Below are 12,411 nucleotides of genomic sequence, written 5' to 3' on the forward strand. Positions count from 1 at the left end.
CCACATCCTCTCTTGTTGTGCGACCTCATTCGGCTCAACAACAGAAACGCGTTTCTTACCGCTTCGTTACAAGAAGTCAATTCCTAAAAAAGGCAAGCAAAGCACACTGTTGTTGCTATACTTTTATTGGACAAAGTGAGTCAAAAAAGAAAAACATAGGGGAAAGAAAAATTCTCCTTCAGTGGGATTTTTTTAGATGGCACCTACAACAAATAATAAAACTTCAGCAAGTTTGTCTTATCATCAATAGGGGTCTTTGATGAAGCAAATTGAAGTGCTTTTCCATACCAAAAACGTTCAACATCAACCACATTAACTGAGATGTTAGAAATATTAGAGACAATTCAGTACGATTTGTTCTTGTCCTTCCTGTCCTGTTCCTTTTCCCGGCTGAGCTCGACAATCCTGAGGCGCCACAGCAGGAAGGCCACAAAGGCGGCGTAGACGCAGCTCTTGGCGATAAGGACGCCGTATGACAGCCTGGCACTCTGCGCCAATCTCAGGAAGCTCTCTGGAGGACAAAAGACGGGACAGCGTTGAGCGCCACCGTATGGTAAGTCGTTTCGACTATACGAAAAATAAAAATCACCTCGGGGGACTTTGTCTTTTTCAGCTGAACGAAAAGGAGAAGACAAGATTAATCATCAGGTCATTGATTATCATCAAAGACAAGGCTCAAATGTGATTAAGTCACCATTTTCTCCATTTATGAAATCTGTATAGTTGTTGTAGTTCTTCCCGTTGAAAAACGTCACGACGCATTTGAATTCCCGGTTACTGTGCCATTCGTCCTCTTTGACCCTGAGCCTGCTGGTGATGCTGTAGCTCGCCCCTCGCCGCTGGGCCTCGGGGTCTTTAGCCACGCCGCTGACCCTCTCCTCCCCGTCCACCATCCAGACCACGTCGACGTGGTCGGGGTAGAAGTCGGTGGCGATGCAGACCAGCGTCTTCTTCTTGGTCTCTTTGTCCTTCTCGTTGGTGCACTCGTGAGCCGAAGGCCGGATTAACGTCACTTTGGGCGTCACGATCTTCACGTTTGGTTCTGTATGGAGCCGACACACAAATCAATCCGATTATTGGTTGCTATTATTAGTCATGAAAAAATAGGACATAACACTTCTTGTTATAATTTCCAAAAATGATTCAATGTGGTCTTTATGTGGCCAGGAAAAAAGTAAATCACCTGGAATGATTCTTGCTAAATTATGTAGCATTTTTTTCTGCTTTGAATTCAGTCAAAATATTTTCAGTTAATTATTTATAGTATGTAAATATAACTCAATTGTCATATGTAGACTTTCACAATAAAAGGAATTAGTACCAACAGCGATAAAATAATTGTTGCCAATAATTAGTGGGTTAATGCAAATTTAATACGTTAAATTTTTTCATGAACATTGGAATTTTGAGTTATTTTCTACTTTCAAAACTTGGTCCAATACAAAGTCAAAGATTTCGACTCAACTTTCTGGAATACTTGATATTACATCTAAAGGAAGATCTTTCTTCACAATTTCCTTGCACCTGCAAAATTCTCACGAGTAGATTAAAAAAAAAAAAAAAAAGGAGGTTCAGAGCCAAGAAAACCTCCATTTAACCGAGCTCAGTTCCAACTTTACCCAAATCAACGTCTTGATTCAATTTAAATCAACAGTCATCCAAACAAAAGCCCTCAAAAACACGCGACACTTCCGCTTGCTCAGTAAAAGTCTCTCAGTTTGTATTTTTCTTACCTAAAACGGTGATTTTGGTCCCTGCACCGAAAAAAGCTCTGTCGTACGAGCACAGAGATGCCGAGCTAGCACAGAAACCTGTCGACCCTCTCAGCTTTCATCTCTGTCTTGTGCGTGCAGAAAGTAACCTCAGTCTGATGGAGGCCTTAAAGCACTGGTGTCAAACCTAAGGCCCAGGGGCCAGATACGGCCCGCTACATCTTTTTATGTGGCCCACAAAGACAAATTGCGCGTCGACTTCATGTGTCAATACTAAAATACAAATAGAAATATATTTCAATTTTTTATCACCATCCATCTTTTTAAAATATTATATATTATATATTTATATAAATATTAGTTTGATGAGTATGACACGGCTTGCTTGCTGTACATACATTACATTTTTATCAACAGCAAAATCAATGTACAGTCTTCAAGTTAACTAACATTTTTCGGGAATATCAAAGACAATTAAGTGTTGAACAAAACTTAAAATACTTTTGTATGTGTTCATTTTGTCCTCAATGAACTGATGTGTATTTTTGTAAATGAACCTCAAATTTTTTTTTATCAGCATAACGGAAGATTTTCACTTGAGGAAATGATGAAGTCTCAATAAAACTGCAGTTAAGTTCCCCTCACCCAAAACCACGCGATGCAATTTCCCTTGCACTTTAGTTTCATTTAAAGCTGTTATTGTGACAAACATAAAGCTTTTGACAAGCCAGTCAATCTTGTTCCCGCGCCAACAAAAAATGTTTTTAGCAAAAGTAACAGTGACAATGCAACACTCTTAATTTGTGGAAAAAACCAAAAAATGCAACTGCTCATTTTCCGCCACTTTAGTTTCATATCAAACCAGCTTTACCGACATTCATTTCGGTCGCTTACCTTTAACTGTTAACCTTGTTCCTGCGCCAAAAAATGCAGCAGAGTAGCACACTGTAGCGGTCTAGCACAGAAAAAAGTGACCCACAACGACACTACTAATCAGCAACTCATTTTCCACTGCTTTAGTATCATGTAAAAACTTTTTTTCTGGGAAATTCAGAAAGCGTTTAATTTCCTGACATATTGTTCCTGTGTCTTACTTAGAAACGTCAACCTTGTTCCTGCGACAGAGAAAGTCTGAAAAGCCGAGATGTCGCCACGCAACCGTCTGGTATGCAAAACAATTTCTCATTTTCTGCTACATTAGTTTCATATAAAAACCACATTTTACCAACATAACCTTGTTCCTGTCTGTGCCTTACCTCGAACTGTTAACTTTGTTCCTGCACCAAAAAATGCCGGCTCACCCCAAGTGTCACAGTGCACCTCAGCGATGATAAATTGTCCTCCACATTAGTTTTATATAAACTCAATATTGGCTTGACATTGGCTTGCTCCGGTGTCTTACCTTGAACGGTTAACCTTGTTCCTGCGCCAAAGTATGCAGGCTTCGAATCATAGTCACAGTGCAGGTGAACAGTGCATCAAACAACGCTCCACCTTACCGCCTCTTTTGGTTTCATTTAAGTTTTATGCTACTTTTTATGACAAGGACTCTTACTGAGAACAGCTAACCTTGTTCCTGCCCCCCAAGAAAACATCACAACCATCAAACAACACTGAAAAATGCTCGACTCAGAATAATTAAGACAACCTTGGGTCAAAGTAATCCAATCCGTTCAGAATCCACAGCTACCCGGTGAGAGGATCAGGAAAACTTTTTTTAGTGTTTAAATGAAAATACAAACTCTGGGTAATATTCAATATAGGTTTTGATGAACATAGCTAACAAAAAAGTCTGCCCAGAGGGATAAAGCAAGACGAGAAGCGAGCTTATCATTGGTGATGGCGACGGGGAGGTTTTTGTACAGCCTCTCTATGGGCTTGTATCACCGTGGCCCCCTGTATACACAGTGTGTAGGCTTTGTACAAAAACCTGCATGGTGGTTTTTCATAGTTTACGCTCCCCTCCTTCACCTGCCTCTCATTATCTCCTCAAGCATCTCTCCAAGGTTGCTGCGGCTATACATGTGTGACTAAAAAAGAATAAATGCACATGCTTGCTGTCGAACAATAAAAAGCTTTATTTTATAGTCAGTTTTTGAAAGGTAAAATATGTTCTCTATGAAGTATGAAGTGCATTTGACTTTTCGAGTGACGTCTGAAAGAAAGTGGGTCAAGTTGCTTCTGTTTGTTTCTTTCCAGGAGGCTTTTAGTGGGGCAGTGTAGGGCCCTTTCATAGCAGTGTGTACTGGCGGCGGCAATAAAATGGCCGCTGTTAAAAAGTTGCTTGTGTGCTAAAATTCGGAGGTGCGCCACCACCCTGCCATCGCCGCTCACGTCGACGCAGTCCTTAAAGGCCGGCTCCACCGAAGCTTTCTGGTAGTTAACCAGGGCCACCAGTTCCATGGATCGGGTGCTGCCTGACACCCGCCGCTGGTACCACTGGATGGTGTCACAGTTAGCGAATGTGTGCGTGAAGCTCAGCGTCACGTCGCCGTCGTCCACTCCCCTGACAACATCGCGGGGGGTTTGGGAAACACTCACGTCTTCACTCGCTCGTACCCTTGAAAATGAAAATACGCAAAAGTACGTCAGCAATTGCTTCAGAACACAAGCGCAAACTTGTGGCTTCATTCTCGCTATGTGACAGAGCAGAGGCTAAGCGTTGCAGGAAGTTAGACAGGAAGTGATACCAATGCAATCCAGGAAGTGCGTAAAGGGCTTCTGCCAGGTGGAAGTGTTCGGAATGGTTGAATCCAGGTGCATGGGAACATGATGGGAAAGTGTGTATGATAAGGTTTATGACTTGATGATTAGCACAACATTGCACCGTGGTACTTAGCTGCGCAGTAATAAATGCCACTGCTGTCCGGGCGCAGCTTGGGGATGACCATTTTGCACGTTTGGCCAGATTCTGCGTTCCCCTCCAACTTCACATCTTTCCAGTCATGCTCCATTGTGGGGATTTTGTAGTACATGTATCCGATGAGCTGCATGCCCGCATCGCGCTGATGGTACCACAGGATCTGGTTGTAGTGCGTTATGGTGTGTGAACACTCAATCGTGACCGAGTGGTTCGCCGCCTCCACGATGTCGGCGGGTTTCTGCATGACATTCTGTCCTGAGGAAAAGATTAAAGACCATTGAGAACCTCCGAATGATCGAACATCACAACTACTTGACCGACATTTACATCTTAAAAATTAAATGCACTATTAATTGTGAAGAATAATCAAATATGAGCACAGTATTGCCTTGTTGTACCTGAGAGCGGAGTAGCTGTGGCAGCAATGCTCAACAACAAGAGGTACATCACGTCGTCTGCTTCACTTGAGGTTGCGAGCTTGCGACTTATCTGACAAGGAGCAGTCGAAGCGAGCTGATTGGCTGAGATCCAGCTTCGTCATCACCTTTAATAGGCAGTCATCAAGCAACTCTAGCTGTAGCTCACTTGGTAGAAACACCCACCACTAGACTAGTAGGTGGCTGGCTCAAATCCTTTGGCTGTACAGTATCAATGTCTTTGAACATATTATTACGTCACTCGTTCACTGAAAAGATTCGTTCTTTTGAACGAATTTTGAATTTTTCATCTAATACAATTTATCTGTATTTAATAAATGTGCTCTTGTGTCCATGTTTTCCTTTGCTCTTCAATTGTTTTCAATTTACTCATCATTTTTAAAACTTTACTATATAAGTCGCCTATAAACAGCGAACATGATCTTATCGTTCGTGTCTGGCGGAATGTTAGCAATCATCGAATGAAGCACCCACTCCTACTCTTAAGTGCTTGGAATGTTTTGATCCAGGTGCATTGTGGTATTAGGGGGACTCTGATTGTGTGATAAGGTTTATGACTTCACGATTCAACACGACACTGCACCGTGGGATCTGGCTGCACAGTAATAAACAGCACTGCTGTTCCAGTGCAGTGCGGGGATGACCATCTTGCACGTTGCGCCAGATTTGGCGCTCCCAGTCAGCTGGACGTCATCCTGCCCGGGCTCCATCGTGACAATTTCGTAGTACATGTACCCGATGAGCTGCATGCCCCTGCCGCGCTGCCGGTACCACAGCATCCTGTCGTAGTCCGGTATGCGGTGCGTACACTCAATCGTGACCGAGTGGCCCACCGCCTCCACAATGTCGGCGGGTTTCTGCGTGACATCCTGTCCTGAAGAAAAAACTCCAGTTAGTCTTGCACAAATCTAACACCAACGTTCCAGTCAACAATTAGCTTAGCATAGTGTAGCCGTGCCGATAACGTTACCTGAGAGCAGAGTAACGCTAGCCGCCAAGCTCAGCACCAAGAGAAACATCGTCTGGTGGGTCACATGAGGTGACTGTGCTGCCTGTTCTTCACTCCTGCCTGTTTGAAGTAGTGTTGGCTCGTGAGTGAACGATTCGTTCAAATGAATGAATCTTTTCAGTGAACGAGAGTGAACGAATCACTTCCTACAGTGATTCGTTCTGTTTTCAGTTCATATGACTTCAACCAGTAGGTGTCGGTAATGCCCATTGAAGCTGGTGCCACCTCGCCGTAAACCAAAACGAAGAAGAAAATGACGTCACTTCCCGTTCACGAACGAGTCATGAATTGCATTTCCCGTTCGACAACTGAATGGAACTGTGAGTGAACGAATGCGTGAGTGATTCGCATTTCCAGTTCATCGCGAGCACGGATCAGTGAGGGAACGAATCCGGACCTTGCCGTTCGCGAACGAGTCAACGAGTGAACTTCCTTCCCCCCGTGCATCAACGGATCAGTCAGTGAAGGTGTTGCGTCTCCCTCCTGGCGTGAACTATGTAACCCAGAACGTCGATTTACGATTTGGCAAGGAAAGAAATAACCATCACTTCTTTTATGCACGTTTTCTCCAAGCTAGCGGCTAACTTTATTGCATGAAGGGATGCGCCGTTATGCAAAAACGGGGAGATTATGCTTCTCTTTGGGTAATCTTGGTTTTATAAGTTAAAGTCCCAATGATCGTGAGCAGCAGCAGAGCCCCATTTCAACCTCTTACACTGAATGCCAAGCAGGGAAGAAATGGGTACCATTTTTATAGTCTCTAGTATGAACCGGCCGGGGTTTGAACCCACAACCTCCCAGTCTCAGGGCAGACACTCTACCACTAGGTCACTGAGCTAGTAGACGCTGTAGTATAGTGGTATAACACTTATAGTAGTTTTTAAATAACGTGTATGCATATACGCCTAAATATTGTTATCCAATATATCTACTGCAATTTCACATTGGATTGCTGGTTTGAAATTTACTTTTAATATTATTATTTTTAATAAACATTTATGTTAAAACTTGTCTGGTGTTTGATTCCTTATTTTTATATTCGCCAATTAAAACATAAAAATCAGACTTTTGATTAACTGCTTTATATGACAATATGTGTAGGTACACATAATAATAATAATAAGTATTATTTGTATAGCACCTTTCATACAAGAAATGCAGCTCAAAGCGCTTTACAACAATGAAAGAAAACCATGAATACATAAAAACAAAACAATGTATGCATACACAATTAATAAAGTGAGTTTAAAATAGGAGCACGCTTTAATAAAATAAAGAATATATCTTTAAGAAAAGGTAAAAAATAAAATAAAGATAAAATTAGGCTTAAAATGAAATTCATGGACACTTCAATAGGTACACTACACGAGGTTAAAAATTAACCAATAAATAAATAAATAAAGGGTTAATTGCACAACAAAAGCACATCTAGGTATATTCTCACACCTGGGATCAAACCAAGTTCTTACCGAGCAAGAGCCCAAGTCACTAACCAGTCGGCTATTTTGACCGGCAGCCTGCAATCGCTTGCACTGTTTTGTACTAGTGATGTGCATTCCAGTTATGTGAACTCAATCTTTAGAATCGGTTGTGTGTGTTTAACGAGGGTCACTTGGAAAACATATTGGAACGCGGCCCCGAGGACTAGAGCTTGACACCTGTGACCTTTGACCATGATATTTCACTAATAAAGTGGCCTGTTATTAGGTACGCTTGAAAATGGCGGTGTACCTAATGGAGTGTCTGTGTGATTCCCTCGTTAAGTGCACCTGCGTGAAAAGTTTTAGCTCCTGCAGAACGTGAAAGTAGCTAAAACTTTTCACGCAGGTGCGCTTAACGAGGGTCACTTGGAAAACATGTGGGAACGCGGCCCAGAGGACTAGAGCTTGACACCTGTGACCTTTGACCATGATATTTCCCTAATAAAGTGGCCTGTTATTAGGTACGCTTGAAAATGGCGGTGTACCTAATGGAGTGTCCGTGTGATTCCCTCGTTAAGTGCACCTGCGTGAAAAGTTTTAGCTCATGCAGCACGTGAAAGGAGCTAAAACTTTTCACGCAGGTGCGCTTAACGAGGGTCACTTGGAAAACATGTTGGAACGCGGCCCCGAGGACTAGCGCTTGACACCAGTGACCTTTGACCATGATACTTCCCTAATAAAGTGGCCTGTTATTAGGTACACTTGAAAATGGCGGTGTACCTAATGGAGTGTCCATGTGGTTCCCTCGTTAAGTGCACCTGCGTGAAAAGTTTTAGCTCATGCAGCACGTGAAAGGAGCTAAAACTTTTCACGCAGGTGCGCTTAACGAGGGTCACTTGGAAAACATGTTGGAACGCGGCCCCGAGGACTAGAGCTTGACACCAGTGACCTTTGACCATGATACTTCCCTAATAAAGTGGCCTGTTATTAGGTACGCTTGAAAATGGCGGTGTACCTAATGGAGTGTCCGTGTGATTCCCTCGTTAAGTGCACCTGCGTGAAAAGTTTTAGCTCATGCAGCACGTGAAAGGAGCTAAAACTTTTCACGCAGGTGCGCTTAACGAGGGTCACTTGGAAAACATGTTGGAACGCGGCCCCGAGGACTAGCGCTTGACACCAGTGACCTTTGACCATGATACTTCCCTAATAAAGTGGCCTGTTATTAGGTACACTTGAAAATGGCGGTGTACCTAATGGAGTGTCCATGTGGTTCCCTCGTTAAGTGCACCTGCGTGAAAAGTTTTAGCTCATGCAGCACGTGAAAGGAGCTAAAACTTTTCACGCAGGTGCGCTTAACGAGGGTCACTTGGAAAACATGTTGGAACGCGGCCCCGAGGACTAGAGCTTGACACCAGTGACCTTTGACCATGATACTTCCCTAATAAAGTGGCCTGTTATTAGGTACGCTTGAAAATGGCGGTGTACCTAATGGAGTGTCCGTGTGATTCCCTCGTTAAGTGCACCTGCGTGAAAAGTTTTAGCTCATGCAGCACGTGAAAGGAGCTAAAACTTTTCACGCAGGTGCGCTTAACGAGGGTCACTTGGAAAACATGTTGGAACGCGGCCCCGAGGACTAGCGCTTGACACCAGTGACCTTTGACCATGATACTTCCCTAATAAAGTGGCCTGTTATTAGGTACACTTGAAAATGGCGGTGTACCTAATGGAGTGTCCATGTGGTTCCCTCGTTAAGTGCACCTGCGTGAAAAGTTTTAGCTCATGCAGCACGTGAAAGGAGCTAAAACTTTTCACGCAGGTGCGCTTAACGAGGGTCACTTGGAAAACATGTTGGAACGCGGCCCCGAGGACTAGAGCTTGACACCAGTGACCTTTGACCATGATACTTCCCTAATAAAGTGGCCTGTTATTAGGTACACTTGAAAATGGCGGTGTACCTAATGGAGTGTCCGTGTGGTTCCCTCGTTAAGTGCACCTGCGTGAAAAGTTTTAGCTCCGGCAGAACGTGAAAGGAGCTAAAACTTTTCACGCAGGTGCGCTTAACGAGGGTCACTTGGAAAACATATTGGAACGCGGCCCCTCGAGGACTGGAGGTCGACACCCCTGGTTTAAGTGAAAAGTGACACACCCGCCCTCACCCCCACTTTCTGATTGGCTGGTTGATCTGTGACATCACTCGGACACTTCATTAGGTACACCGCCATTTTTAGGTGTACCTAATAACAGGCCAGTTCATTAGGGAAAAATCATGGCCAAAGCTTAACTGAAAGTGTAAAGCGCCACACCCGCCCTCACCCCCACTTTCTGATTGGCCGTTTGGTCTGTGACGTCACACGGACACTCCATTAGGTACACCACAATTTTCAGGTGCCTAATGTACCTAATAACCTTCTGCATTTTTTGTACGTGTCAAGAATGTGTATTTGACTACTTGCTCTCTATTTCCGGGGGACACCAACACATATTACACAATGTAAAACACATACATACTGTCATATAAAGCAGTTAACCAAATGTCATATTTTTGTTTTCATGCCCCAAAAAAATAAAAACAAGGAATAAAACACCAGACAAGTTTTAACAGGTTTTAATGTTTATTAAAATAATAATAAAAGTACATTTCAAACCAGCAATCTAATGTGAAATCGCAGTAGATATATTGGATAACAATATTTAGGCGTATATATTACGTTATTTTAAGTGTTGTAAAATAAAGATTACCCAAAGAGAAGCATAATCTCCCCGTTGTTGCATAACGGCGCATCCCATCATGCACTAAAGTTAGCCGTTAGCTTGGAGAAAACGTGCATAAAAGAAGTGGTATTTCAGTGAGTGGTACTTTCTTTCCTTGGCGAATCGTAAATCGACATTCACGTAAGGAGACGCAACACGTTCACTGTCACGCGTCATTTTCTTCTTCGTTTTGTTCGGTCTTTTGAACGAATTTTGAATTTTTCATCTAATACAATTTATCTGTAGTTAATAAATGTGCTTTTGTGTCCATGTTTTCCTTTGCTCTTCAATTGTTTTCAATTTACTCATCATTTTTAAAACTTTACTACATAAGCCGACATAAAGAGCGAACATGATCTTATCGTTCGTGTCTGGTGGAATGTTAGCAACCATCGAATGAAGCACCCACTCCTACTCTTGAGTGCTTGGAATGTTTTGATCCAGGTGCATTGTGGTATTAGGGCGACTCTGATTGTGTGATAAGGTTTATGACTTCACGATTCAACACGACACTGCACCGTGGGATCTGGCTGCACAGTAATAAACAACACTGCTGTTCCAGTGCAGTGCGGGGATGACCATCTTGCACGTTGCGCCAGATTTGGCGCTCCCAGTCAGCTGGACGTCATCCTGCCCGGGCTCCATCGTGACAATTTCGTAGTACATGTACCCGATGAGCTGCATGCCCCTGCCGCGCTGCCGGTACCACAGCATCTTGTCGTAGTCCGGTATGCGGTGCGTACACTCAATCGTGACCGAGTGGCCCACCGCCTCCACAACGTCGGCGGGTTTCTGCGTGACATCCTGTCCTGAAGAAAAAACTCCAGTTAGTCTTGCACAAATCTAACGCCAACGTTCCAGTCAACAATTAGCTTAGCATAGTGTAGCCGTGCCAATAACGTTACCTGAGAGCAGAGTAACGCTAGCCGCCAAGCTCAACACCAAGAGAAACATCGTCTGGTGGGTCACATGAGGTGACTGTGCTGCCTGTTCTTCACTCCTGCCTGTTTGAAGTAGTGTTGGCTCGTGAGTGAACGATTCGTTCAGAAGAACGAATCTTTTCAGTGAACGAGAGTGAACGAATCACTTCCGACAGTGATTCGTTCTTTTTTCAGTTCATATGACTTCAACCAGTAGGTGTCGCTTGCACTGTTTTGTACGAGTGATGTGCATTCCAGTTCTTTAGTGAACTGAATCTTTAGAATCGGTTGTGTGTGTTTAACGAGGGTCACTTGGAAAACATATTGGAACGCGGCCCCGAGGACTAGAGCTTGACACCTGTGACCTTTGACCATGATATTTCACTAATAAAGTGGCCTGTTATTCTCCCTGCTGCCCTCTGGGAAGAGGTTTCGCAGCATCCGCTGCAGGTCCACCAGGTTCTGCAATAGTTTTTTCCCTGCTGTCGTCAGACTGTTGAACATTCAAACGTAGCATTCCTCTGCACACTTGTAAATACTGCTTTTGTCTCCTGCACTGTTCACATACTTTATCACTGCTGCACTTTGTACTTTATAATTATCTTATTTCATATTTTTATATAGAAGGTCACTTTTCTTTTTAACCAGCCGAAATACCTCTACATTGCTGAAAGCCGTATGCAACGAAATTTCGTTTTGTACACACCTAGTGTTGACAAAATGACAATAAAGTTCTGTCTAAGTCTAAGTCTAAGTCTATTAGGTACACTTGAAAATGGCGGTGTACCTAATGGAGTGTCCGTGTGATTCCCTCGTGGTGTTTCAGTGAGTGGTTTTCTTTCCTTGGTTAATCGTAAATCGACATTCACGCCAGGAGACGCAACACGTTCACTGTCACACGTCATTTTCTTCTTCGTTTTGTTTTACGGGTGGCACCAGCTTCAACGCGCATTACTGACACCTACTGGTTGAAGTCATATGAACTGAAATAAGAATTCGTTCACTCGTTCACTGAAAAGATTCGTTCTTTTGAACGAATTTTGAATCTTTCATCTAATACAATTTATCTGTATTTAATAAATGTGCTCTTGTGTCCATGTTTTCATTTCTCCTCAATTGTTTTCAATTTACTCATCATTTTTAAAAACTTTACTACATAAGCCGTCTATAAACAGCGAACATGATCTTATCGTTCGTGTCTGGTGGAATGTTAGCAACCATCGAATGAAGCACCCACTCCTACTCTTGAGTGCTTGGAATGTTTTGATCCAGGTGCATTGTGGTATTAGGGGGACTCT

At 43.2% G+C, this 12,411-nt stretch overlaps 1 protein-coding gene across 1 annotated transcript; it reads right to left on the minus strand.

Moving 5' to 3' along the window:
- Nucleotides 1–107: 107 nt before the first annotated feature.
- Nucleotides 108–6,085, minus strand: LOC119116379 (T cell receptor beta chain MC.7.G5-like). Its single transcript, XM_037241697.1, has 9 exons — nt 5,983–6,085; nt 5,584–5,886; nt 4,974–4,988; nt 4,548–4,830; nt 4,047–4,218; nt 3,115–3,154; nt 695–1,042; nt 590–613; nt 108–511 (listed from the first exon to the last, which is right to left on the minus strand). The coding sequence occupies exons 1-9, from the start codon at nt 6,029–6,031 to the stop codon at nt 345–347; spliced, it is 1,401 nt and encodes a 466-aa protein (XP_037097592.1). The 5' UTR covers nt 6,032–6,085; the 3' UTR covers nt 108–344.
- Between the last annotated feature and the right edge of the window lie 6,326 nt (nt 6,086–12,411).

This window comes from Syngnathus acus, chromosome 22 (genome assembly GCF_901709675.1).
Source record: "Syngnathus acus chromosome 22, fSynAcu1.2, whole genome shotgun sequence".
Taxonomy (NCBI): domain Eukaryota; kingdom Metazoa; phylum Chordata; class Actinopteri; order Syngnathiformes; family Syngnathidae; genus Syngnathus; species Syngnathus acus.

Excerpts from the sequence above, each read along its gene's own strand:
- LOC119116379 (XM_037241697.1), bottom strand. The coding sequence starts at position 6,031 with ATGTTTCTCTTGGTGCTGAGCTTGGCGGCTAGCGTTACTCTGCTCTCA. Across the intron at positions 5,887-5,982 it reads TAGCGTTACTCTGCTCTCAG|GACAGGATGTCACGCAGAAA; the intron begins GTAACGTTATCG and ends TTTTTTCTTCAG. Across the intron at positions 3,155-4,046 it reads CCTTTAAGGACTGCGTCGAC|CCTGCATACTTTGGCGCAGG; the intron begins GTGAGCGGCGAT and ends TATGATTCGAAG.